The 27,769-nt window shown below is 54.7% G+C and overlaps 1 protein-coding gene across 1 annotated transcript in view; it reads right to left on the bottom strand.

The window, feature by feature from the left end:
* Positions 1-3,100: 3,100 nt before the first annotated feature.
* SLC39A11 (solute carrier family 39 member 11) overlaps positions 3,101-27,769 on the bottom strand; it is a 98,505-nt gene continuing 73,836 nt past the window's right edge. The window contains exons 8-10 of the mRNA XM_056362057.1: positions 6,306-6,404; positions 5,017-5,175; positions 3,101-4,866 (exon numbers count right to left, since the gene is read on the bottom strand). Of these exons, the coding sequence (XP_056218032.1) occupies positions 4,788-4,866; positions 5,017-5,175; positions 6,306-6,404 (337 nt within the window). The 3' untranslated portion in view covers positions 3,101-4,787. The remainder of the gene's footprint in view (positions 4,867-5,016; positions 5,176-6,305; positions 6,405-27,769) is intronic.

Here is a 27,769-nt window from a genome sequence, read left to right as displayed (position 1 = left end):
AACCGCAGCCGCCTTCGCCTTCCCCAGCACCCCGGCACAGGCTGGCGAGCGCCCGGCACCGCGGAGGGCCCACCCGCCCATTCCTGCTCCCTGACTCACGGCACCACGCACGGGCGACGACGTGAGCCATGTCATGCCAGTGCGGGGAAAGGCGTGCTTTCCCTGCCCCGGTTGCACAACCATAACCGTAACCCTTCACCGTGCTCTCTCGGGCTGGGCGCGAGTGAGCTGGGTAGGCAGAAGGAGCTGCCAGGGAGGGAAGAGCGGCAGCCGAGGCAGCATCATGCCACGAGAAGAGTGGCAGCCGAGCCAGCGTCGTGCCACAGTGCCAGCCTCTGCGCTTGCCACGTGCTTGCCACGTGCCACCCTGGCACCCACCGGGAGATGCCTGGCATCGTGCAGAGGCAGGGAGTAAGGTGGGATTTGCCTGGAGCAAAGGGGACGGTGCTTTCTCCTCGCACTGCAGCTCTGGGAGGGATGGAACAGCCACATCCCCGAAGCACGAAGCCCAACGCTTCACACCGCACACTCACCGCCCCAGGTAATCCCCTCTCCAAAGCCCTAATCCTCGGGCAAACACATCTGCAGTGCCTCGCACCCGAGCTATCAGCAGCCTCTCCATCCACCACTTAGTCATACGCACAACCTGCTGCCCATCCCCCGCAGCTCTCCTGGTTGCAGAGGAGCTTCCCCACGGACTCCTCCGCCGCCTCCTCGCCAGCCACCAACTGCCCGACCGGGTACCGTCCCCACGGCCATCCTGCGGGACAGCACCTCGGTGATTCAGCCTCTGAAAGAAAAAAAGAAAATAATCACAAGAAAAGCAGCAAAATATGCCCAGCGCTGCATCGCTGGGCTTTTTGTCACAGCAATACGCTTGGCGAAGCTCTCCAAGCACGAGCTGCACAGCCGGGCACACATGCTTGCACACGTAGTGCCGAACCCCCTCCGACTCCGCGCTGCCAAACGCAGCCACCTCCAGGGCCGTTAAGAATTGGGGGAATTTCCCATTTTCTACTAAACACTCGGGTCATCCCCCTTCATTAGCAGGGCTTGAAAAACCTCGAAACATCCACAAAAGCATCAGCAGGCAGACTGCAAACTTACGCTGGGGTTTTGGGTCATTTTTAAACCCCATTGCAAGAGCACATACATGCACTGCTTAGGAAAAGATCTTTACCGTTCGGGGTTTGAGGCTTTTAGATGGAGAGGAGCCACAGTTTAAGTTTTCCTCCAGCCAATGCAAAAAGTTATTACTGTTTCAAGACAAAACTCAAAAATCTGAAGTTTTTTAATTTTACTGAAAAATTAGTAGGGGGGAGAAATCACTGCAATTAGTATTACGCTTGTGAGGGGGTCAAAGGACACTTCAAACTGGTTGCAGGCACCGCTGTGCCCCTCCGAAGGCTGCCTGCCACCATCAGAAGGATGGAGAAATAGAAAAAAACCCTCCTCCTGTGCTCACCACGAGTGTATGTGTGTGTGTGCTCCGGCCAGGGGGTTCTCCCCATCTCGCAGAGACACAGGACGGCTTCACCGAGGGGGCTCGGCAGCGCTGCCTGCGATGGGGAGGGACCACCTGGCTGCCAGAGCCCTCCAGGAGGGCAGAGCCCCCCTGCATCCCGGCACGGGTTTGAGGCCAAGCACAGCCTGGTCTTCCGAGACCCAGCTCCAGCCACGGGATAACTTTCCTCTTTTCCCTCCAGCTCGGTCTCTGCGTGAGAGCCGGCTCCTCCCTGCCGCCGAGCAGAGCCCGGCTCCATTTTGCAGGGCTCGGCTGTGTGTTTATATTACCTTCGCTCCCAACTCCACCTTTCCATTGACAACTATTGTATCCATGGGTAATTTCAGGCCTGGCCCCCAGCCAGCTTTTCAATCATACCAAGGAATAGATATATAATTTCATTCACCTCCAGGGTACAAACAGAAAAGAAGAATTTTCATATGTGCTTTCTGCATCACCCTCCCCACTCACTTCCTATGGGTCCAATGTACATAATTATCTCGGCTGGCTACATCTAAGCAGGATTAAATGCTTTACGTGATATTATCTCCCAGCAATCTGATTACAAGGCTGCCTTTAAATGTATAATGTGGGTTTTTTGTACCAGCTTACACCACACGCCAGAAATCAAATAAGAAAATATCTCCAACAGTCTGCAAGAAAACCCGACCCATGGACACCCCTGAGGTTTTAAAGTTTCAGGAAAAGGCTTTCGGCTGAAAACAGAGCGCTAAAAGCTTTGCAAACACTTCTACTGTGTCTAGAAACAAGGTGAAAAGCAGTGGGAGATCGCCCAGCCTTCCCACTGGTGGCACTGGGAAGGAGCCACTGGCTGCAGTGCAGGGAGCTCTTGTTCCCAGCCATGGGCAGGTCCCTTCCCTCTCCCTGCCCTGGGGCAGCAGGGACAGCCCTCGCCCACTGGTTTTAAGAAGAGGGTCCTGACACCCCTCATTTTTCCCACCAAGGGCCATAACCCCAAATTCCCCCTGTGCCCGGAGAGACCCAGCTCATGTCCGTAGCCCCGCGGATCCCAGGGAAGGTCGGGTCCCCGTTCCCATCCCTGTACCACAGGACAGCAGCTCTCTGGGCTGCCCCAAACGAGCATCACCCCTGTGGCTCATCCTGGGGCTGCGGGATGCAGGCACAGCATCCCACGGGGCTGCGATGAACCAGGGAGGGCACCCACCCGTAGGTGCATGGGGGAATACACCCCCGCGTGTGAGCGTGGTACCGGCACCCCCGGGTCAGTGCAGGCAGAGCTGCTTCCCCCTACCCCGAGATTTCTTGCCATTGCTTTTTTCTGAGTCATAAGGCATGAACCAGTGACAGGCATTGCACCTGGGGGTGAGCTGGTCGGCTGCAGCAAACCCAATGAACGCTAAAACACACTCACGGGTGCCTGGATGAGGCACTGCAAAGCTGCCTTCAGCTTTTTTTCCCCGTTTTTTTCCTTCCCTGAAGAGGCTGCCCTCCTGGTTGAGAGGCAGGACCTTGGAGAAGCCAGGAACAATTAAGCTGGAGAAAAGAAACGTAGCAGAACGGAGGAAGAAGCAGCAAAAGTATGGCTTTACAACATTAAAATAAATTAGAGCAAACTCTGAATTTCCCATTTATTTGAAAACAATCACAGTTAAAAGGTCAAATCCATTGGCAAACAGTAGTTTTGTATCATCCAGAGTGACACACGAAGTACAAATGAAATCCAACCAAAAAAATAAAATAAATGAACCAAACAGAAATGCATGGCTCTAGCTTAGCTTATTCAAGCCCGTTCCCTTTGGCCGCCCTTCCTGCAGCTTCTCCAGCAGGATGGAACGGTGGTCCCTGACCCCCCCACCCGCAGCCTCGCTCCCCCGAGAGCTGCATGGCCATGGAGGGACCGAGATGCAGGCAGCAGCCAGGCAATCCAGTTATTCCTGCTGAGGGGACTCATGAAGCCCTTCTTACCACAGACACGAGCATCCCTAGCGAAGAGGGAGGTGGGGTTCACAGCATCCTTCCACCTTCAGCATTTTGCTCCTCGCTTGAGCCTGCAGCAGGCACAGGGAGGGACGGGCAAGGCTGGCTCCTCAGCCTGGAAGGGACTAATCCTGCCTGCTTGGGAACAGCCGTTCAACAAGAGATGCTTGAAAAGCAAAGGGTGAAGAGGCAGGTACGCACGGTGCACGTTTCTGGCTCCTCAGGTACGATAATTAATTCACCCTGATGAATTATTTCATCCTGACGCTGCCCAGTGAGATGAGGGCTCCCAGCATGCTCAGGTCCTGGCTCAGCTCTGAGCTCTTCTGTGGGGTGAAGCGCGACCAGGGCCACCGCTGGGAAAGCCCTGCGCTGGTTTTCTGGGGAGTTATGAACCATTGGAAGCAGCAGCCGTAAACCAGCAATCGCTCAGCAAGGCCAGACACAGCCACGGGCTCGTGTGGAAACACATCCCGCTCTGCACCACGCAGGCAGCACATCAACGACAACACTGGTGACCACATCTTGCCTTTTCAAAAAGTACATGCTAGAAAACGCAAAAATTCTTCCTTCCCATTTGTTTGTTTTTTGGTTTTTTTTTTCAGAGAAAGCCTTGGGATATTGGACACAGTGCAGTGGATCAATGCCCCACCTAGGAGATAAACTCAGGAAAAAATGACATTTCCCTCTTACAGAGATCCCAAGACAATTCATTTTTATTTGCCTGGACTGTTTGCATCCATCAAAACAAATACCCTAAAACACTCCCAAGGCCCAGCGGGATACACGAGACCTGCGATCCCACAGAGGACTGTACGTGTTATCTTGGCCCTAACACCTTCCACCTGCCCTTCCAGGACAGTGCCAAGTTGAGGCTCTGTGAGGAGTTTACTCCATTCAAATGCCTTGGTACTTAACCACAGACCAGCTTAAACACGCGACATCAAACTTCTAATCTTCTACAGAACAAAGATGACCAAAACCCAGAGCGACCTAACTCAGAAACCAGCCCAGCGTGGCAGGGAAAGGACAGGGTGACCTGCAGCCTGGCCAATGTGGGGTCCAGCGACCCTCCTGGGAGGAAAAGAAAATCTGGTGGTGAAAGGAAACCAGGACCTGCACGGAACCACCCGTATTTGTGCTTTGAAAACCATCAACATGACATTGGAAGGGAGGAAGAGATATAAAATTATAGGAAATCAACACCGAACCAGATCCAAAAAAATATATATACAAAAAAAGTCTAGAGGATAACGTGTGTCCAGTTCCAAACACCGCTGCACAAATGGCTCTGAAGTCTTCTCCTGGGGAACGGCACGCTTCCCTACCCCAGCCCAACGTCCAGGGACATCATCACCACAAATCCTAATATCGAAGTCCAGGACGCCAGCTTCCCGTTGCCACTGCAGGGAGAAAAGGGGAGGGTGTCAGCTCCTGGGACTGGCTTTTCGGATGGGGGAAACGCTGCTTTGTATCTCATCCAGGCAAGGGAAGGGATCTTCCAGTTCCCCCGTGTCTATCTGCCTTCCGTGGTTGTCACCGAGGGGCCTCACCTGGTCTGCGCCTCGGGGATGATATCGTCCATCACCACGTAGACCATCGCTCCGGCAGCAAAGCCCAAGGCGTAGGGGAGTAGAGGCTCCGCCACCACCACGGCGAAGGCACCAAAGATGCCAGCTAAGGGCTCCACCATGCCGCTCAGCTGCCCGTACCTGCAAAAGACCGAGACTAAAAGCCACCGCAGACCTGGCACATGGGTGGCACAGCCTTCCCGCGGAGCTGACGGGCTCTGCACTCCCCGGCCCCACTGTTTTCCCCAGTGCCACAGTGGCCAGGAGCAGGTTGGCCACCCTGCCAAGTCACCCAGGTTATTTTAAACGGGCAATGAAGGTGTTTTGCCCTAACCCAGCTGCTTTTTCCAGGAAGGGAATTAAGGCACGATCTGATTCCTTCCCCCAGGAGCCCTGCAGGACTTGGGGATCCAGCTTGCAAGCAGGGATGGGTCAGAGAGGAAACATTTCCAACAGCATAGCTCAATCCCAAAGAGGCCATCTGGCCACAGCCTCAACCAGGATGAAACTGTGCTCTTCCCCCTCGTTGTCTTTCCCTCTAGGACTGTTTTAACTCTCCGGACCATGGGAACTCCCTTCCCGGCAGCAGCAATCCTGGTGCAAGTCCCAGCACCAGCTGCGCTTACTGCATTGGAGGTGGGTGGGAGGAAAAGAAAACAAAGCTTTGGCGGGAGCAGTTTCCAAGCCGCCCCCCTGCCCTCCCAATCCATCACCCGGCTGAGCACACGTGCACGGGCAGGAACGCAGCCCTGCGCTCGCAGGGTTCATGCCCTTGGCTTTTTCACCTTAGGGAAAAGAAAAAAGAAAAAGTGGGTTTGAAATCCAGCTTGGAGTGAAGTAAGAGGAAAAACACAATAAAAGAAAAATGAAGAAGAAAAAAAATCCCACCAAACAAAAACCTGTTTAGTGCAGGATCTGGGAGCTCCCCACAGGCACTCGACAGGCAGCTGAGGCAGGATGGGGTGACCTGCCAGGGTCACCCATACATCCATCCCCTGGGAGCCGGAGGCTCGGACCTGAGCTCAGGCACTGCGGAGGGAGAGGGCAGTGCTCACCACCCTTCCGCAAAGCTGGAAACCAGCAGCGCGCCCGGCAGCAGCTCTCTGTGATGTAGGAGGGGACCAGGCAGGTTTGGAGTAAGCCCAGCCCAAGGGCAGCTCAATGACAGAGAGATGCAAACATATACAGGGATGAGATCTATAGGCACCCGCTCATCGGGAGCTGCTGGCAGAGGGCTCTCATGTCCATGGGTGAAGAGGAGCTCAGCTTACCAGAACGCTTTCCATGTTGAAAATCCCGCACCGCGTAAAGGCAAGCTGACAGCCAGGCCCTCCGGGAAATTCTGAATCCCAATCCCAATGGCCAAGTTCCTACCCACACAAAAAAAGCATAAATATATATATATATATATTAGTGGAAAGTACAGCCTGGGGTAGGCTGCTGGGAGCTAAGAAGAAAAAAAAAAAAAAAAAAGGCGTTATTAAAGTATGCCATTTGAATGGAAGTGCACCTAGCCCTGGGGCTAGGCATGTTAATATTTAACATGAACACAGCAAATTTCATCTTCAAAGAGCTCCACAGCATTTCACCAGCATCAGCACCAGCCCTGGGAGCAACAGAGACCAGACAGAGAAGAAGCTTATCCAGGGAGGCCCCACGAGGCGTTTCCAATCCAAGCTTCCCGGGAGCTGCAGCATCCCCGGGCCTTGGCATTTCATAGAATCACAGAAGGGTTTGGGTTGGAAGGGACCTTAAAGATCACCTAATTCCAGCCCTCTGCCACCAGCCCAGGTTGCTCCAAGCCCCATCCAGCCTGGCCTTGGACACTGCCAGGGATGCTCTGGGCAGCCTGTGCCAGTGTCCTGCCGCCCTCACCATAAATAATTTCTTCCTTATATCTAATCCAAATCTCCCTCTTTCAGTTTAAAGCCATTCCCCCTTGTCCTGTCACTACAGGCCCTTGTAAAAAGTCCCTCTCCAGCGTCTTGTCAGCTCCCTGGAAAGTGCTCTAAGGTGTCCCCAGAGCCTTCTCTTCTCCAGGCTGAACAACCCCAGCTCTCTCAGCCTGTCTGCACAGGAGACGTGCTCCAGCCCTCTGAGCATCATGCCTGGAGCACTCCTGGGATCACAGCTTCCCCCCTGCTGGGGGGGGCGGTTTGCCAGAGGGACCCCAACACAGCCCCAGCCCTGGGGGGAGCTGGTCCCTCTCCTGTAACCTGCCCCAGCTCCCACTGGCACCATACTTAACCACTGCCTTACAGCCCTGAGGCTCGTCAGAAGAGTAGCACGTTTTAGCCACAGGATTTTGCTTGCTTTCTCTCTTTTTTCTCCCGTCTTGCATCCCATGGAAAGGCAGCACTTGGACTTCCAGAGCCAAAACCAGCCGGAGGGGAGAGCCAGTCTGTCCATCACCAAAGCAACACAGGAGGAGGCAGGCTGCTGCCAGGACCGATTCTCCAGGCACAAGAGAGAAAAAGCCTGATAAAGGGGGTTAGGCAGGCAGACACGGTGAACTTGAACCGCTCCAAGTAAAGCCTCACGTCCCCAGCAGGAGACAACACAGCTCTTAAGAGTTGACAGCTGAAGGACAGCCAGAAGAGGTTCGAAGAGACAGCCAAGTGCAGAGAACGAGGTGAGGTTTCTCCTTGCTTGACCTCTCCCCGTTGATACTTAAACCCTGTTTCAGCACCCACCTTCAGAGCACCCACCCGCTGCTCTCCTGCCCAAGCCTCTCCCATCAGCAACCCCATGGTGGGACCAGCACATCATCCAGAGCTGATCCAGACCGGGAATAGCTCTGTGAACAGCTGGCGGTCACGAAAGCTGGATTTCCAGTGGGAGGGCTTGTCAGTTCTTCTGCACCCCAGCTCCGTGCACCAGCACCTCATTGAGCAGGGGGTGCTCTCGGCACCCCCCACCCCCACCGTCACCCATCCTCAGCTGGTATTTGCTCCAGCCTTGGGAACGGTCCTTCCCCTTGGTTTTGATTTTTGGTGAAAATCAAGAAATTGGGATGGGGAGTTTTCTCCTTCACCCAAGATACAAAAATATTGCAGGCACCAAACCAAATGGGGCTCGTTTCTTTACGGCGTGGGCTCCTTAGGTTGAGCAGCTCCGTGAGAGCGGACGGGAACTTGTTCCACACTTGGAGCATTTCTCCCATCGTGGCTTCACTGGTGTGTGTCAGCGGAGGCAGCCGCAGCCTGTCCCTGGGGGGACACCAAGAGTGTGACCGTCCCGGGGGGCTCAAAGCTCCAGCAGGGAGGTGCTGGGCTGCGACCTGCCCCAGCCCACAGCTCCAAACGGGACCCCAGCGCCTCCCCGCAAGGTCAGTTATTCCTTTGCCAGCAGCTGAAAGCTCCCTTTGCTGCTTTAAACACTTGTTTCCTATTAGTAAAATAAGACTGGTGAGAAAAATCTCTCTGGGTTGTTTAAACTTCTACCAGGGTTTACAGAAGAGGGGAGGGGAAGGGGGAGAGGCTGTGGGTTTCCCTAACCAGGACAGGCTCTTACAATCAAAAACATTATTCAAGGGAAAGAGAGAGAGAACGGAGGGGGGAAAACATCCCTTTTAGAAAACACTGGAGCTGCTGTCTGTGTGCTGGGTTGTTTTTTTTTGCTCCTTCCCTAGCCTTCGCACAAAGCAGCTATTACTGGCCCCGACCACAACAAATTAATGGGGTGGGAGAGGGAGGTGTGAATGGAGGAGTCTGTACGGGAAGGGTGGTGAGCCCCCCCCCTCGCCCCTGGTCCCACCGGGAGGAGGGAAGCCCACGCTGACCCCTTGCCCTGCAGCAGCCCCGGGGGAGAGAAAGCCCCGAGGGGCAGGAGGAAGGGGAACGTACCCCAGGGAAAGATCCAGCCAGAGAAGCCCAGGTGGGCGGGTTTGCCCCTGCTCCCCTCTCTCTCCAGCACACACCTCTAGCAAAACCCGTCCGGGCTCCCCAAAAGCAAAAACCAGCCCCAGCCGTACAGCTTGGGCCACCTCCCCAGCAGCACAAGATGCCCAGCGGGTTTGGCACGTGCTGGGGATGGGGCTGCAGCCGGCTCAGCAAGCACAGCAAGCAACGGGCTGCAACGAGCAACGTGCCATGTGCCATGGCACACACACGCCACGGCCAGCAACATGCAACGGCACGCAGCGTGCCACGCGCCACGGCATGCACACACCACGGCGAGAAACATGTGTGTGCAGTGGGTCACGGTGTGCTCCACACCAACATGGAACCCACTGGGGCCAGGCCACTCGTGTCCCCAGCCCTCGGCAGGTAGGCAGCACTGTGTGCCCCCTTCCAGGTCAAGATTTTAACCTGTTTTCCCCAGAAACACGGGTGTTGGCATCACGCCACGTGGGTGCTGGCAGTCGGGGCAGGCATGGGGCGCAGGCACGCGAAGCCTCAGCTGGCAGCACGGCAAGAGGCACAGGCCACCAGAGACCCATTGCCTGGCTGCAGGCGTTCCTGCACGTGGGGTTTCTTACTCCTGCCTTGGGACACCCACAGGCAGAAAGGACCTTCTGGGCTCAGCATCAGGCTCAGAAGGTCCCCAAGTCATCTCCTGGCCTCCAGCCCCGCCAGATCCTCACAAAGGTCTTCTGCTTGCCCAGACCACACTCCCCCACCCCTAAGACCACTCATTCCTTCAACGCTTCCTCCCATCACAACTCTGCTTAAATATTTCTTGGACTTTGGGGCCTTTTGAGCCTTTCCCAGGGACACTAATCTCACCAGGATGAGGATAACTCCATGACAACAAGGAGGCCAGGAACACATAAGCCTTCCTATTTGCTTTGCCTTGGTTCACTGCACGAAGGGTACCTCCACTCGCCTCTCAGCGGCCACCTCTGTTTGCACAGCACAGTGTCTCGGGAGAAGTCCAGGATCTATGGCAAAGAAGATTTACTTCCAGGGCCCAAGTGTGAAACAAAACCATCCCAAGAGACATTCCTCTCCCCCTTCACCACCGAGCTGTGCACACCTCACACCTTCTCCGCAGCTCCTGTGTCGAGCTGGCAGCAACACAGCGGGTGAGAAAGCAACTGAATCAAAGCTGCATTGTGCGTGAGGAAAACAAAGGCGTCCTTATTACGGAAATAGGTGGGGATTCTTGGAAGGCTTCCCCTGACTGCAAAGAAATACATTGTAAAACAGATGCACAGACTGCAGCAGCCTGGCCCAGGGGAGCTGAACCGCTGCCCACGGTGAGCGACTGGGCACAGAGGAGACGACAATGGGGAGACGAGCCAACGTAGCCAGAGGGAAAATCATCAGGATGAAATGTTCAGAGACCTAAGGGTCTCTAAGGGATGGCAGGTGGGGAATAAGTGATAGAGAGGTGTTAGAAGCAGATCCCACCTGGCCTGATGGGTCACCCATACGCAGCTAGAAGACATTTTGCAGACGAGGATAATCTGTGGCTCATCCCCAACCTACAAACGTGCATTGGTCTCAGTGCCCTGCCCAACATGAGAATGTCACTTGGGTGTCTTCTCCGTTTGGGCAGAAACAGAAAATTTGTTTCTCTGAGTCAACGGACTCAGGTGCCATTGGAAGCATCGAGGATCAAGGAACCAACATGCACTGGACATGTTACCTTTCCCAGCTCTCTCCCTCAGCTTCCCCATCTGTAAAATGGCCGTGACAACAGCGATGTCCTCCACAACCTTCTCAATCTGGGAACAGAAATACCACTAGCACACGTGCCATCTACACGTGAGCTCTGCAGAGACCCAGCAATGCCGGGATGGCTCTGCCCTTGCATTGGCTGATCTTCTGCAGCAGAGCCCAGTGTTGCAGTTTTAAGGAAGGAAAGGTAAAACCGTGGCATCCTGGCGGAGCTCCACTGAGGACCAGCTCCTTGTGGCAAGAGGGAAAGACTCCATGTCCCCCGGGAACGTACCAAGGCTGGACCTCCTACCCCCAGCTCGCCTGCCAACTGCTATGGCACCACGCTGGGAGACTTCAAGTTCACTTTCAAAAAAAAGTTGGCATCTCTGCATATTTGCAAGGTCAAGGCACAGAAAGCCTTCTATAAGCCTAAACCCTTGTTTTCAAGGGCCTATTCTTTTACAAACTGATTATGAAAGCAGGCTACATATTCTTAACAAGCCCCTTTTCACTACGGCTTTCAATTCCCTCCAGTGTATAATGTGCATGTGTATTCTTGCATGGCAGGCCCTTACATACTGTTTTGATTGTTATCGTCTTGCCATGAAAGGGCCGATTGTTTTGGGTTCCCAAGATTACATCATGGCTCCCACTCGGGCCGCCCGTCGAGGTGTTTGATCAGGGCTCGCAGGTGGGAAGGAGCTCTGCGGCCAGCGCGGGCCCCGAGCGCTTCCCCTACCTGCCCTACCTGCTCAACTCCGCTGCCGGCACGCTCTGCCCCGGCGCTACGGGGGGCTCTCACGCCTGGAGGCGGCCGGGGAGCGGCGGGGGGGACAGCGGTCCCCACTGCCAGCCCCCATGTCACGGGGATGTGCTCCCACCCTGAGCCATCCACGGGCACACGGGGCTCCTGGTGACTCCGTTGCCTGAGGTGCTTGGCATTTTAAAGGTCAAATCTGCAAAAGCAGGTAGGAGGATGTTACTCCCACAGATTTACCCTTTGATAACACAGTTATCTTTCATCTCAAATGCTCAAACCCATGAAAAATAAAAAAAGAAAAAGTGGATACAAATCTACTATGCCTCCTCCTCTTGAGTGCAGCTACCAGCCCTGGGGACGCAGAAATGCATGGAACGTGTTCCCCCATCCCAGCCAGGGGATCCAGCACGTACCCCCATCCCGGGCAGGGGATGGGGCACGTACCCCCATCTCGGGCAGGGGATGCGGCACGTATCCCCATCTCAGGCAGGGGATGCAGCATGTGCTGCCCATCACACGATGCCTTGAGCCTGAAAGCCCTCAGGACCCCTCCACAGTGGCAAAGAAACAAGCAGGCTGGTAGCCACTGCATGATTGCCCAGTTACACAGACGTACAGACAGACTGGAAATTATATCTGAATGGAATCTGACAAAAATAGGCACCCTGTTTTCATCTGGAAGTCAACAGCAGAGCCTCCTCCCAAACCGTGCCATGAGCAAGGTGCTTTCCAAATGGCACCAAAGAAAGTCAGCACATCTGAAAGGAAACAAAGGGAAGAGGACAAGTGGCAGGAAGGAATTTGGGGCACAAACCCAGAGAAGAGCTGCAGAGATCAGGAGGCAGGAATGGGCTGGACAGTCACACGGACACCTATCTCCAATGAGAACAACAAAAGCACAAGAGGCAAGGGGCACAGGCTGGAGTGGTTTCGTAGGCTGTGCACCAGCCACGCCGCCAGCCTGCGCCAGGAGTGGAAAAGCACGCTGGATCCGCGCTAGAGCCATGCGTGGCAGCCACAATGGAAACAACACCTGCTCCACCGGTACTCAGCCATTTCGGCACTGCTCCTCTCAGTAGCCACTTCCATACCTCCTCCTGCCCCTTGCCTCCCTCTCCCTACCCAACTGCCTGGGCTCTAAGCAGCGTGCCGCCTGGTCTGTATCACATCTGCTCGGCTGGCCCAGCGCCAGCCTTAAATACACACCACCCTGGATCTGCACGCAGTAAACATTTACAATTTTAGGAAATTTTACCCTTAATTTATCCCAAAGGCACGTAAGCTAAGTTCAAAGTCATAAAACCTGCTCTCGCCTCTGACTACAGCAGCCAGGACGTGAACTTTAGCTGAAGAGCAAGAGATTTTCCAGTTTTCCCAATATAAATCCCCACCGGTGCCAGGCCAGCCCAGGACGGGGCTGCCACCCACCTCCCCTCTCTGGCAAACCTCAGCTCAGGCAGGGCTCGGGCTGGCAGGATGGGGAAGCCCCTGTGCCACCTGGCCAGCCACATCCTGCACCCCGAGGTGACGGGGATGAGTCTGTGCATGAAGCATCCAAACATGTTCACGTGCCTGAGCTGGCTCCATCTTCAAGTTACATCACTTTGCTAAAACACGCAGGACTCTTTTGTTTTTCTTTCCTTTCCCCAACCTGCCGTGTGTCGGTGCGCCCTGTGTCCTGCCCACGGCACACGGCCAGACTTGCACAAGTGCCGAGGCCCCGTCCTACCTCCCCTCCCAAATCCCAATCCAACCAGCATCAAACACAAAGCTCAGCTCCCCTTGGCATCTCGCAGTTGCTGCATCCTCCGGCACCCCCCCAGGAGGGCTGCCCCCCCAAACTCTCCCCACATGGACCACCAAGTTGTTGTCGTTTGGCCGAGGAAACTGGGGACTGGCATGTGAAAGGCAAGTCCTGGGGGCAGCTGGCTCAGGGTGTGACAACACCCCACAAGGTGCGGCACAGCGCGAGCGAGGGCTGTCACACCGGGTACCAGGCGCTGCCAGCCCAGGCTCAGATACCCCATGGGGCTGGGGCACCTCCCCCCCACCTCAGAGAAACCAGGGGGGCTCAGCCAAAAGCAGACAAGCCCCGACACCCGCCTCCAGCCATTCCCCAATGCCAGCAGCTGCCGGCAAAAGCAAGTTCAAAACCTCGACGTCAGCCGGGGCGGGCGATAAGTGATAGCAACCGCGGCTGGCCGGCCGTCATTGTTCTGGTACGGCAGGCGCGTATCTGCCGCCGGATCACACCGAGGGCTCCCATTGTCTACAGACTATTTATTCCTCTGAGGTTTTAAAATCTTTATTCTTATCTGCCTGGTTATTTATGTAACTGTTTGATTTATGAGTCAGACTCACGCACAGGGTAAAAGTTCACATCTCCCCTGATCCGGGAAGCACAAAGACATGTTTCATGATCTCCGTGCACTCCTGCTCTCTTCTCTCTTTCGCCGTGTTCTGACCTCAGCTGTGCAGCAGGAAAAGCTTGGGGAGCCTCAGCACTTTCTCCTGCTGATAAGAGCCTGAACGCAACCTGCGAGTGCAGGATCTGGCCAGCGGCGGCCGAGCCGAGCCTGCCTGCAGCTCACAGAGGCTGGTACCTGCAAAACCAGGAGGAGACATGACCGAGCCCTGGCAGGAGGTGCAAGCTGGGAGGAATTACCCTTGTCCTGCTGCTTGCTCCCACGGGACATAATGAGACGCAGGATCCATCGCACGGCCAAATTCCTATTTGCACAGTTACGGTCTACCTAGCTAAAAAATTAACAGGTACTTATAAATGCATTAAGTCGTCACTTCCCACTCTCAGCATTGCTCCCCCGTCATATTTACTGTGGTTAATTTCATGCCCGAGGAAAGGGACCAGCAGGAGACCCAGATATTCCCAGGTCCGACGCCAGTGACATCACCCACACCCGCAGGGGCTCCCGGCAGCTCTGCCCAGCCAGGCGGGGAGTGGGGACCTGGTCCGAGGGGGCACAAAGCTCTGGCTGCAGACAGTCAGCCCCATGAGAGGTGCCCCTCTGCCCCTGCAGCAGGAGCTGCCTCAGTCTCCCCATGCATAAAATAAGGATAGGAAAGCAGCACTAAAAAGCAGCACGTAGAGCGGCAGGACCCCTGCCATTGCCACTATTCACAGCATCTTTCCTTTTTCAGAAGCGTCTTTGCATCACTAGGGGCCACCCCAAGCCCTGCAGACACCCAGCCCCCAGGCACCCTGGAAATCCCACCCAATGGTTACAAGCAGAATGGCAACGACCACAAAATGAAAAGTTTTCAGGGATGGCGAGAGCTTGCACCTCATCAGAGCCGGCTCCCAGAGGTGATGTCTTGGCCAGAAATTTCTCTGTTTTCCAGCAGAAACCCAGAGCAGCCTCACCCAGCAGGCACCGAGGAGCTGCAGGCAGCACCTTCCAGCTCCAACCGTCACCAGGAGGCTTCAGTTAAGACCTACAAACCAGAAGCACCTATTTTTAAATACCTTAAGACGACCCTCACGTAAGCCCTTGTTAACTCTATTTTAAACAGTGTCAGGCTCCAGATAATTTAAATTTTACATATTCATATAGGCACGCCCATAAATAAAGCAGGATTTAATGACGCGGCTGCATTGATCTCGTGTAGGGATAGAGCTGGAGGGAGATACGGAACGTTGTGAAGGTTATTAAAATATTTTCTAAAAAATTAAACACACACAGAAGCTGGGTGGTCTAAAAGCAGGGCTGGGATTATGACCCACCTATAAAAATTCCTAATAATACCTGCCAATTAATGTTTATAGCTTCATGCAAAAATGCCAGCCTTCTCCTTTTTGTATCAATCTTCAAATTGTAAGCACATTTCACACAGAAAATTATTTTACATGCCACGGAAATCTCAGTGCAAATAACACGCTGGCACGGGGGAATGGTTTATTTTTATGGGTATTTTTTAGGGTATTTTTTCACCTTGCCCTCTAGATCCAGGCAGCCACCGGCACACGCCCCCATCGCTGATAGAACACAAAAGCCTCGAGCAAGGCAGAGGAAGGAGGATGAGCGTGGTTAATAAAGACACTATTCTTCCTCCCTGCTAAAGGGTGAAAAGAACCTGAAGGGAATCAAAACTCAGCTATACGTACAGGTAAATATATATGCATGTATTTCATGCATCCTCTCTCAGGCGCCTGCAGTGAGGCTGTGATGGAGCTCAGCATCCCCCTTGTCCCACCCGCCGTGGGCAGCTCACTGGCCACACAAGCAGAGCTCGCTGCCGCGGCAGGGCTGCATTGAGGGGCTCACCAAGGACTCCCATGTGCCCACATTTTCGCATCCTGATGGGGATCATTAGCTAAGAGCAAAATTAAAAGAACTGAAATGGTTTCTCCTCTTCCTTCTCCTGCAGCATCGCTGTTAAAGCATGCTGGGGGAGAGTGTGAAAGCACCAGAGCGGCTCCTTTATGCAGCCTGAAAACCTGGAACTAAACAATTTAGTAACAGCTGTAGCTATAAAAGGCCCTATTATCGCATCGTGTACAGTAACAATGTCTTCATTCAAATTGCTTCCCCTCCTTGGAGGGTTTATTTTTAAACCAGGCTGCTAAAGAGAGGAATAGGCCACTGGGGCTGCAAAGATGAACCTGGTGTTCAAAGTGAGCTTGGTTTGGCATTACCTTGATAAGATACACAGGGATAATGGATTTTTCTTTCTCTTTTTTTTTTTTTTTTGCCCTCTTTATTTTATTTTAAGGTGAACAGGAACTGAACAGGTGCACTTTGCAGATCAAAGCTGGGCAGAAGAGGCCTTTGCAGGAAGGTCCCAGAGAACACTGATTGTCAGGTTTTGGCTTTTGGGTCCAGGGAGGGAACGGCACCCGCTGCTTCATCCCGTGGAAGTGGGGACCAGGTTGAAAGGCAGGTACCAGCTCACCTCCTCCTGACTAACCCATCCTCTGCAGCGCCCGCTGTGACTGCCTGGCTGTCTGTCCTCCAGCCAGAGCATCACACACAGCCCAGGCTGCCACGGAGACCCCAGGACCGCTCCATGGTCCCCCCCTGCTCTGGGCAGCCTCCCCAGCCGCTCTCCTGTAAAACACCAAAGGATAACACAGACACCCAACAGGGCTGCAGTGAAACCCATGCATCACAGCACACTCAGCACCTCCTGCTTACGGGTGCTTGCAAACACAGAACCAAAGCCGCCTCCTCTTGCAGGACCACTGCAGGCTGCCGGGCCCTTGCAGCACCCAGCCGTAGCTCAGCCAGCACCCACTCCGTCGGCACAGCCGGGGAAAGCGTTGGGCAGCTCCCTGCGAAGCCCCCCAAGGGAGGTGAGAAGCCCAAGAGCTCCATGTGGGAGCTGCTCCTGGCATTCCCTGTCCTTCAGGCTGTATCTGCAGGCGCAGTGACCACCACAGAAAGCAAGCAACTATTACACAGACTTTCCACAGAGCCAGATGTTGTTTGGAAGGCCAGCGATCTCTCCTAAGTATTACAAATCAACCAAAAACCCTCCTTGGTCTAGACACTTGAGTGAGGGATAAGGAGGAGTGAGAGAGAAGAGGAGGGGAGCCTATTTATACAAATGGTGATGTAAACGCGAACAGCCAGCGAAGGATTCGCAGCCAGCAGCCCGGCTCCCAGCCAGGCTTTGGAGACCTCCCTGCTGACTTGGGAGGTCTTCTCCTCCTCCAAGCCAGGGCAATAAATAAAGGCTCAGCACCCATCCAGCCCCAGGAGCTGGGGCCCAGCGCAGGCTGGGCTCCCACGGGCTTTCAACCCCCCCATCTCAGACACAGGGTGGGCAAGCGAAGAAGAACGAGCATTGCCACTGAACCTGCCATCACCCAAGTGGTGAAGGAGCCTCCGGCACACAGACACAAGCCACCGAGCCCAAGGGATTCTGCTCAGCCTGGCTCTGCCATGGGCTGCACCACTTCAGGCAGGTTTCCCCTGCTGAGGCACTGACTGAGCGCCTTGAATTTTGGTTTGTGAATTTCAGGAAAGCACAGAGCACCTGTTTCCTCTAGCTGCTTTCCACCTCCTGCAGTTTGGCTGCTTCTGGAAGATTCTCCCCAGCTCCCTCACTCCCTGCCCAGCACCTCTGTGGGACTCAGCAGCCGTTGTGCAGCTCTGCTCTGCAATTCCTCCTTCGGCATCTCCACGTGCTCCGCAGCAGCATCACCAGCCGAGAGTGACCTCTGCCAGCCAGCTGCTGTGGAAAGAGCAGCTGCCCTAGACGCAGCCACGCAATGGGAAACCACCCCCGGGCAGCCAAGTGCCCATTTGCAAGACTCAAAAAGCGAAAAAAGCATCCTCCAAGAAGCATCCCCCCTGCAGCGGTGCACGGGGACAGGGGGAACGGAGCCACGCTGACCTCCCCAGCCTGGCAGGAGGCAGGACCAGCCTCGCGAAGCCAAGGTAAACCATTCAGGGACGGTTTGCTGCCAAGAGCTACCGAGGAGCTGCTCTCCCGGCTGGAACCTTGCCTGACAGCAGCTGCTGATTTCAAACGGGTTCCCTTTGCCAGGGGGGCTCAGCACGGCTCCCCCGGCATCTGCTCAATGGCGGGACACAAGGGTCTTCCCACCACCGCCACATCACCCAGGGGACCTGAGGCACTGCAAGCAGGCAGGGGTCCTTGCTGGTGTCCACAGACCTGGGTTGCATCAGGGAAGTCTCTCCCCCAAATTTAAATTCACCCTGAACCCAGTCTCTAGCAACCCAGGTTGCTGTGACCAAGCCAAGCGACCATGTTTTCTGAGGACCAGCAAAATGTTTGTGCTCTGCTCCCCATCCAAAGAACGGAAAACAAGGTCTCTGCTCCCTGCCTGCCTCTCTCCACCTAAAGGACTGAGCAGCAAAGCACTGTAAGACCCCAGATTTAACTCCCCAGCACTGCACCAAAATGGGAAGCAGGTCTGTCTGCAGGAGGACAGACTATCCAGGCACTGCAGGAGAACAAATGTTTTTGTGGTGAGGAAAACATCTCGTAGCTTTGAAGGCAGCTCAATAAAAACACTGCAGGCCACACAGCTTTCCCACGACATTTTTTTTTGGCCGGCCCGCAGACCTGGCCACGCAAGGTGACAGGAGCCATCGGTAGCTCTGGAGCTGCTTTGGGAGCGGCTGAACACGCTGTTGTGTTTGGTGTCACGCTGATTTCATTATTCACACAGCAATCATTTTTCTTGCATACAGGAGGAAACCAAGACATCACTGTCAGTCTGGCTTCTGTCTGTCCATGGTTTAAGTTTGTTTCTCGAGGATAAGGAGCGGGAAGGGAGGCTACACCACTCCGCAGCCATCCTCCGTCCAGCCTTGTGCCAGGGGCTGCCCCGTGAGCTCTCACCTCTGCTGCAAACCAAGCGCATCAAGGCAGTCCTGCAGCATCTGCTACAGTTCAAACAGGAACGGGGGAACTCCATCCAAGACGACAGAAATGCTGGGGAAAGTCTTGGGAGGGGTAAGCACAGGCAGAGGCACTGCCTCATACTGCACAGCCCTACACACATCTTCGGGGAAGGGAGGAAGCGGTCTGAGCCCACCTCACCTTGCTTCCCAGGCACCCGCTTCCTTTTCCTGATGGCCAAGAGCAGCTGTAATATCTGTTCCCAATAAAACCTGTTTTCTGACGGGCAAGGAGAGAATCACAAGGCTCTGGCAGGAGGAGCACACGCGCACCAGCAATGCTGCTGCGGCAAGGCGAGTGCGCAGCATCTGTTTCCTCACAGCCAAACCGCAGTCCCGGCTCTCCCGGCAACTGATGGTGAAGAGGGCTTTCCAAACATCCATGCGGCCTCATTTCATCTGGACCGAGACCCTCTTCTGCCTAAATGGTGCGTTTCTTCTCTTAAAGCCAATCTGCACGTTTGCACACAGTGGCTGGGACATCTGCCCCTGAGGCTTCTCCTGGGAAGGCGCTGTCGCCGCTGGCAGGACCCTCCTCTCCATCTCTTCAGCCAGTGCTGATGAGGTTCATGAGCCACGATGAGGAAAGCAGAAGCTAAGAAGCCACAATCCTGTTTCATGGCTCACCAAACCCTTCCAGACCACCTTCTTCCTTTCTCCTCCCAAGCACCAGTGATGGTGAAAACACACCACGGAACCATCTCCACCATTCACAAAAGCAAACCCTCGAGAAACCTACCCTGCTCGGTAACTCTCAGTAATAAACACCTACCTTCAGGAGCGACTAACTAAAAGGTGCTTAACAAGTATCTTCCAACAGTTTTGTTTTGTAACCAGCAGCAGTGCTGGGCTGTGTTCTGCACCCTGGACAGGAGCAGGATTTGTCCAGGATCCCAGGGAAATGTGGAAATCCCTGTGCAGCCCCCCCTCATCCGCCATCCGTAGGTGGGGGTTTCTATTAGGTGTTTCCGTGCACAGCCTTGATCTGATTAAGAGGTCGGGATTTGACCCCACAATTTGATCCCACCCCAGCAACCTCTTTATTAGCTCCACTGTGGATCTATTCATAAGCGAGACTGAGATTGCATGTGTGAGAACGAGAGAAAAACCCAGTGGGTCTTCTACTGTCTCTCAGACCACAATGATTTCCATTCATTCAAAGAAAACACAGTATAAAATTTTTGCCTGGTTTCAATCTCCGTACATTAATCAAGCTTTTGCTTTTTTTTTTTTTCTTCCCCCCCCAGCCTGAGAGACACAGCGTGGGAGGCACAGGCTGTCCCATGAAATAATATTTTCCAAGCCATAGTCAAAGTCTGCCTGTCAACTCGAAGCCTCTTTTCTGTCTGTTTTACCAAAGCTGGACAGGAAACAATCTGTGGGCACAACAGATCAAAACAAGGCCAGCATTCCCAGCAAAAGGGCTGATGAATGGGAACCATTGTGCTGCGGTGGAGGAAACACCACCAACATCATCGGGGGGGCGCAGGGAATAAAAAAATATATCTGTTTACATCACTTCCACACTCACACCCGCTCTCCAGCTGCCCTAAATAGCAGCTTTCATTCAGGAGATAGCTGGGGCAGGTGGGATGCTGGTGGGAGCTCCGGTGCCACGATGTGATGGTCTGTCGGCACCAAAAGCACTTTGCAAGCTGAGCTGTGCCGGGGAAGGGCAAGCCCAAGTTAAACATGACACCCACAAAACCATGCACTTTTCCCCTTCCTTCCATCCACGGTGAGCAGGGCTCAGCCCGTAGGCAAAACATCACCTGCAGCTTGCAGAAGAGCATGCAACAAGCTCTTTGGTGGGATTTGGGTGGTGCGGAAGGGGAGAAGCAATCCACCCCTGCCCCGAGGAGCTCAGATTTTCGGTGAGAAAAGCTTGTCGGGTGCAGGTCCACCTTCCCAGGAGGGTCCCAGCCCTGGCAGTGCTGTGCCCAGGAAAGGAGGGTGCTGAGGGGGTGACACCCACAGCAGGGAGACATCTCTGCTTGAGTGCCGAGGGGTTCCCTCACCCTCCGACTGCTACAGCTGCTAAAGGGCATCCCTGTGAACCCCGAAAACAGCTGCCCAGGCACGCAGGGAAAGCTGCCATCGTCACCATGAACAAAGCCCCCGCCGACTCCCTCTGCTTCAAACCAGAGGCAGCAACCAACACGCTGCAGCCCCCCACCCCTAAACATACTCACCTTCATCCTAAGGCAAAGGTTTGCCAAAAATTTTTAACCTGAATTATTTGCATCCGTGGTATCCTATGAGGACTCGGTACCCAGACCACCCATGGCTTAACAAAACATTTCACTTTATTTTTTCAAACTTTTAGTCCTTGATATATATCATCTGCTCAAAGTAATTTACAGCATTTAACTCGATATTGTTTCCACTTCTTTGAGCGTTCTCCCGCATCTGGAAGCGCGGCTCTCTGCTAGGCGGCTTGCCAGCCAAAAAGCCGCATTTGGGAGTCCCGTTAGCCCCAGACGTGCCAGAACAGGCCGATAGGAACATGGATGTTACCACCTAGTGTCAGATGGGAGAGGAGCAGCAGCCAGGGATGGGGACAGGGATGGATGGGGACAGCACGGCCGTGGCCCTCGCTCTGCAGAAACCACCGGTGCTGGACCTTGGACACCTCAGCTTTCCTGGCCATCAGCAGGGACAGGAGCTTTCTACCCTTGTAACAGGGATGGATCTAAAAATAAAAATGCGCTATACACTTTTGAAGGGGAAGAGTGCAGAAAAAGTCCATCTGTGTTTTATTCTCTCTTTTCAGTTCAAGCCAGATTTGCTGGTATTTCTTGCCTGCAGCCAGCCAAGTTATTCACTGTTAACAGTCAGGTCCACACAGTCCTTATTCAGCTCTTGTTTTTGATGGAAGAAGCAGAGAGGCAGCTCTGCCCATCCATGCCAGGAGCATGGGGAAGGTGTCCAGAGCAGCCAGCAACAAAAATGCAGAACATAACAGGTATGTAGGAACAGGGCACCAGGCTCAGCTGTTCAAACCATCACACAGGCAGATATTTAGGGAACCAAGCACAGCAAACGTTCACCAAAGGAGATAATGCTTTTTCAGACCAGGCAGGAGTCACCCGTGGCCTCAGCACAGTCTGCCCAGCACATGGCACAGCAAAGCCGAAAGGCTGCGGGTGCACCCATGTGGGCAGGAGCTCCGGCCCCAGGCTGGGGATGGCTCATGGCACTGGCTGAAATTAAAATTAAATGATCCCTCTGTCAAACTTAGACCTCACTGATTACCCAGGACCTGACTGAAAATGCTACCGCAGTTGAAATCATTTTTTTTTTTTTTTTGATATTTTATTTTCTGGCACATACTGTCCCTTGTGACCGGACTTAGCCTCGGGCGGTGACAAAGGCTGCTTTCTTACAGAGTTAACGCTGCAGCACACCGTGGCCCCGCTCCTGCTCTGTGTCACATGAGAACAGACAACAGCTCCAGCCCTCAGGGACCCAACATTCCCCCAGGACCCCCATCCTTTGAGGATGCTCTGTCCCTGCCTGGGGCTGCTGCCAGGCATCGCGGAGCTCACGTACCCTCTGTCCCACGATGGGGAGGAAGCCTGAACCAAACTGCCAAGGGCCATAAGACAGACAGTGAGGGCCAGGGAGCTGGAGGGGGGAGAAGGGAGGGCACCCAGGCAAAGAGTGCAGTTTGCGACACATGCTTACAAAAATCCTAGCAAAAAGTGCACTGGCAATCCTGGTTCCAGCACTTCCCAGGAGCTACAGGCTTGATTTTTCCAGCCTCAGTAATAAACTACCAAATTTTTAAGATTATACCCACAAGTGATGTTAAAATAATACTGAAGCCACGAGATAAAACACTTGGAGATTACACCGACGCAGCCACCGCATGCTACACGTAACACGGAGCCTGGGGGCAGAGCCCCCACGCACCTGCACTCAAGGGGGAACTGGCACACAGAGATTATTTCCACTGGAAGAGTATCCCTAGTGCACAGGGTTCACATCCCAGCTGGAAAGCAGCTCGGCCAGGGGAAAACCATGACTATCAGCCGGTGAATCGCCTGTTGCCTGTGCTGCCAGCTGGTGACGCAGTGAATATCCTATCTGCTGGAAATACAGCGCTGTGGTTCCTTACAGAGGAGCACACTGGCCAGAGAGGGGTTGCCAGTGAAGATCCAGACAGTTCAAAGTTAACCGTGCAACAGATTCCCTTCTCCTCCCCAAATCAGCCAGCCAAGGAAGCTGTCCAGGTCCAGGCACCGCTCACCACACAGACGGGACCAGCCGCAGAAACTGTCCCGCTTTCACCACTCACCCCCGTCTCTCCCCGCTGCTGGACATCAGATGTCCAGCAGCAAAGCCCTCGCCCTCCGTCCGCCTCCCCAGGGCAGTGGCTCCATACCTTAAAGAAATTCCCAAATCCTTCTCCTGTTACAAGCAAAACTGCTGGCACAGGCTTTTTACAGGAGTTTTCTCTTCGCTCTGTGGTATAACACAGGTACGTCCAGGAGTTCCTGCAATCCTGACCAAGGAAATTAATATTACGGTGAATTTCTCTTTGACAAAAAAAAATTCGCAGGCAGAAGCAACACTGTAAGAAAATAGATTTGACTTGTGTGTGCTTGCATACAGCACGATTACAAGCTGCCTCCTGCTTTCAGAAAGCAAAAAGCACACAGAGGATTTCTAAGGGGCAAAAAGCCAAACCAGGCTCCCACATCCCTGCTCTCCCCCCTCCCCAGGACCCCCCTTCTGCTCCCCTCAAACCCTGTCACCACACCAAGGCAATGGCATGATGCTGGGTGGGATGGGGAGGGGGATGACCAGCCGCTCATGCTGATTCTCAAGGGAAGAGCCTCTGATGGGGCAGGGGGGAAAGAAAAAAGAGAGATGCCCACAGACCCTACCCCCCTGCTCTGCTCTTGTGGTTCCAGCCAAGGCAGGAGCTCTCACCGTGTGGGCATGGGATGCAGGAGTGAAGATGCAGGCTCCTGGGTGCCAACGCAGCAGCATGGAGGCAGGTCCCAAGGGAACGGTTGTGGTCTAGAGGGGACAGTGGAGTGGGCATGTGGGATCTTCTCCCTGCCAGCCCCGGCCCCCACCTCGCAGCTTCCCAGCATCGCAGGCATAACCCCCACGGGATGAGGGGCTCAGGGTCACCCCAGGGTTCACTGGTGGGTGCTTGTGTCCTCTAAAAGACACAGCAGGGACCTGGAGAGAGGAAGACCACCCTGACACACGGCACTGGCCCTGCACCGCAGCCCTGGGGATGGAGATGTGCAGAGCGTGGCCAGCAGCAGGGGCCTGCCCTGGCCCCTCTTCTTCCCACACACAGCCCCCCCAGGGAGGCCACTGCCAAAGCACACCAGCGCTGGACAGCCCTGCCCGCACCCCTGCCTGCACCTCTGCCCACTCTGCATCGGCAGAGCCGCCGAGGGACAGGCAAATTCAGCCCATCCTGGTCTCACCAGCAGCAGCTCCATCTGGTTCCTGTTAAATCAGCCACACAAGGTGGAGAGGGTTTCCTACCCCCACACTACGGTGTGCAAAGAGGGGGAGGTAAAACAGCTTTTTTAAGACATGGCTGCCCTTCTCTTTACCTTCCTGCCTGGAAGGCAGCCAGGAGCGGCTCATGCTCACATCTGGAGGGGACCTTCCCCTCCCAGGGCTCGCTGCACACCCCACACCGGGCACCGCTCCTCTGCGCAGGCATCGCTCCTCCACCCCGGGCACGCACTCGCTCTGGGTCTCTCTCCCCTTCTGGCACTGCAGCAGCTTTGTCCTGAGCCACTATTGCCAGCCCATGGGACTTTCTGATGTTGTTATCCTTGTGAGGAACTGGGCAAGCAAACCTCAGTCCTGCAGCAGGGAGGGAGGGATGCTCCTGCCTGAGAAAGAGCAGCGGCTCAGCCCCCCAGGGGAAACACGCCAAAAGCAGACTTTAGGCCACCCTAAGCCCTGTCTAAACTGCCATAAAAGCTACATCACCCTTCCAGAAAAGGCTTGAGTGTGCTGCCCAGCCAAAGGAGCACTGATACCCACCCATGCACAAAAGCAAAGATCCAGCCCCACCGCTGAGACCCACCTTCCTCTGGCACGGGACCGCATTTCGCTCACCTCCCCTAACAGGCCAAATAAAGCGGATTCCCCCCATGCTGCAACCAGAAATGAAACAGCTCGCAAGGCGAGGGGCTGTAATCCAAGGGCGAGCCCTGGCACCGGCGGAGAGGAGCTGCGGAGCAGCCAGATCGCAGGAACGGAGCTTGCACACCCGGTGGCAGCAAAGAAACGCGGACGAGTGCGGGCAGGGGCCTGGCAGGCAGCACCGGGATGCTCCGGGAGATGGGGTGGATGGAGAAGCCCAGAGGGACGGGTCCTGCAAGCACAGAGGTAAAGGGCAGGACTCCACCAGAGCCAAGAGCCCAGGGAGTGGCAGAGGTGACACCAGCACATGCAAAGCACCAGGTGTTTTAAAACGTGAGAATTCCACCCTGCTTCCTAATCACCTTTTTTTTGGTTTTTAACCAAACCCTGAAGTGTCGCCTAGACTCGGACCATCAGCTGCGGATCTATGCCTGCACTGCTCTGCTTACACCGCCCATGCCGGTGCTCCCCAGCCACGGTGGCTCCCAGCCAGCTCCATCTCTGCCGCACACCTGGCCCCACTCGGCTTTAAAACCTGAAATCGGTCCCTCGGCACGTTCAGCCAGCGCTGAGCTCGACCAGCACATCCCCTAGCGCAGGGCCAGGGCAGAAGCCCCACAGCATCCCTCCTGCTGCAGGCAGGCAGGGCCGGGAAACCTTCCAACCACCGGCACAGGGGGAAAGCCCTCCGCCTAGGAAAACCCTTGCGGGATCCTGCAAGGTATCAGGAACAGGGTGTTAGCCCTCCTCCAGGCAAAGCTGGGGAGCATTGCTGTCTTACAGGAAAAAAGCAAAGCACTTGGGGCTGTGCCGGCCAGCCGGGGCAGGCAGGGACCCTGCTGCAGCACCCACCCTGCAGCTGCTGCGTGCGCGGGGGCTCTCCTGGAGAGCTGGCTCAACCGCAAAGCGGCCCAGAGCAGCGCCCAGCCGCTCGCAATGCCCAGGCGTCACTGCTGCAGCACCGCTGCGCTTTGCAGGGTGCCTGGTGCTCTCCCTTTCTTCCTAATTGTCTCTTTGCAACCACACCACGGACTTGCAAAGCCCGTGGCTCTGAGAACAGCCCCTCAGGATGCAGCACTACCATGTCTCACCAGGGCCCCACAGCGAGCTGGAATGAATACAGGCTCTCTGCCAAGACTTCACCCCTCTGGGAGCAATGCAATCGGGCAGCGCTCCCCCAGGCCAGCCAGCATCCATTCGTCGAGCGCAAGTCGGCGAGGAAGGTCCTCTGGTTAGCGTGGGCAAGTCACAGCCAGCCCCGAGACATCTACCAGCCATCGGAAATATCCCCAGGCATCTGCAGCTTTTGCTCGGGCTCCAGGAGCGTCGGAGCGTTCATAAATACTTTTGCACGATTTAAGGTTTGGAAATAAGCCTTCCTGCGAGGCAGCTCACCCCGGCTCCAGCTCAGCTCGGTGACTCGCAGTTAGTCACACCCAGGGGGAAGCAGAATCAGAATGGAGAAGGTAAACAGAGTCACGCAGCCGTTTCATTAAAACACTATTTCAAAATAATGGACAAGAGGGGAGGATCCCAACTGTCGTGTCCGCTAAGAGCTGAGATTGGCCAAGGAGCAATTTCCCCTTCAGATGTGTCAAGAGTTAGCTATTTCTCACATTAGCTCACATCAAGTATCATTCCACTGCTATTTTCCAAGCCTACATAACGCAAATTAGCCTCCTAAAATTTTATTCTTGGATATTTCCAAATAGCTTCACAGTGGAGTGGCTACACCAAGCAATTTTTCGGGCCGCCCGCAGATGACAGTGACAGACAGATTGATGGCAATGAAGTTATTTTGTCTCCTTTTGCAGCTGACTAAATTTGCATTGGTATTTTCATGGTACAGACTCCACCTTTCATCTAACATGATTAATGCTGTTGTAAATACAGAGAAAGAACCAGCTGCTTCTGGCTTCTTAGCTTCTACTGAGCAGCTGATAAAAAAAAAGTCCTTTTGTTCAAGCATCTCTAGAGCCTCTGCAGACTTTATGAAGAGCCTTTTATTTCAAAAGGTTAGAGAAACGTAGTGTCTAGAGACGGTATATCCTACTTTTCTCACCACAGATCTGGACGGCATCTGCTGCCGTGGAAATGCCTGGGGCAGCACACCCAGCGCCAGCCCGCGCTGTGAGGATGAGCCCCCCATCAGCCAGGGATGTAACAGGGCATCGGGTACAGATGGTTTTGCTCGTGTCTTTGCAAGGTCCCTTTGAGCACAGCTTGTGCCCAGCCAGAGAAGGGGCTGGATAGCCTGGAGGGCTCCAAAACCAGCCCCAAGGGCCCCCAAACCAGCCCCGAGGGCTCCCACAGATCCTCTGGCAGGAACAAGGTGGCTGAGACATCACAGTACTTTCATCCACGAGCCGTAAGGGCTGGGCAGTTATTCACGGACCAAACGTGCTGCGAGTCCCCAGACCACATAAACCACAGTGTGGGTCTGGGAAACAAAGGCATAGAGGAGGCGGTGTACCACGAGCCCCGGGAGTCTAATTCGAACAGAAAAAGAAAAGCTTTTGGTATCGGCACGTGGAGGAGCCCCGGCAGCAGGATGCCGTTTGCGAGCCAGCCACCAAGAGGTGCAAGCAGCTCTTCCAGCTTCACACCAGATTTCTTTCTTTCTCCCATTTCTTTAGCAGTGCCCCCAGTCAGCCCAGTTTTGGCTCTGACACGGGCAGCTGGGCATGGGGAGGCGGCAGGGCTCTCCCTGCCATCACCCACTCCCATGCCCAGGTTTTGCTCCGCTTGGTGTGAAGATGCACCCAAAGCCCAACCCCATGCTCCAAGCAGTTTGGAGGAGCTGGATTAACACCCCACCACCGTGCCCACACCAGTCCCAGAGAGAAGCA

The sequence above is a fragment of the Falco biarmicus genome, chromosome 1 (assembly GCF_023638135.1).
Source record: "Falco biarmicus isolate bFalBia1 chromosome 1, bFalBia1.pri, whole genome shotgun sequence".
Taxonomy (NCBI): Eukaryota; Metazoa; Chordata; class Aves; order Falconiformes; family Falconidae; genus Falco; species Falco biarmicus.
The sequence above is the reverse complement of the archived record's forward strand: the minus strand, read 5'-3'. Positions and strand labels throughout refer to the sequence as shown.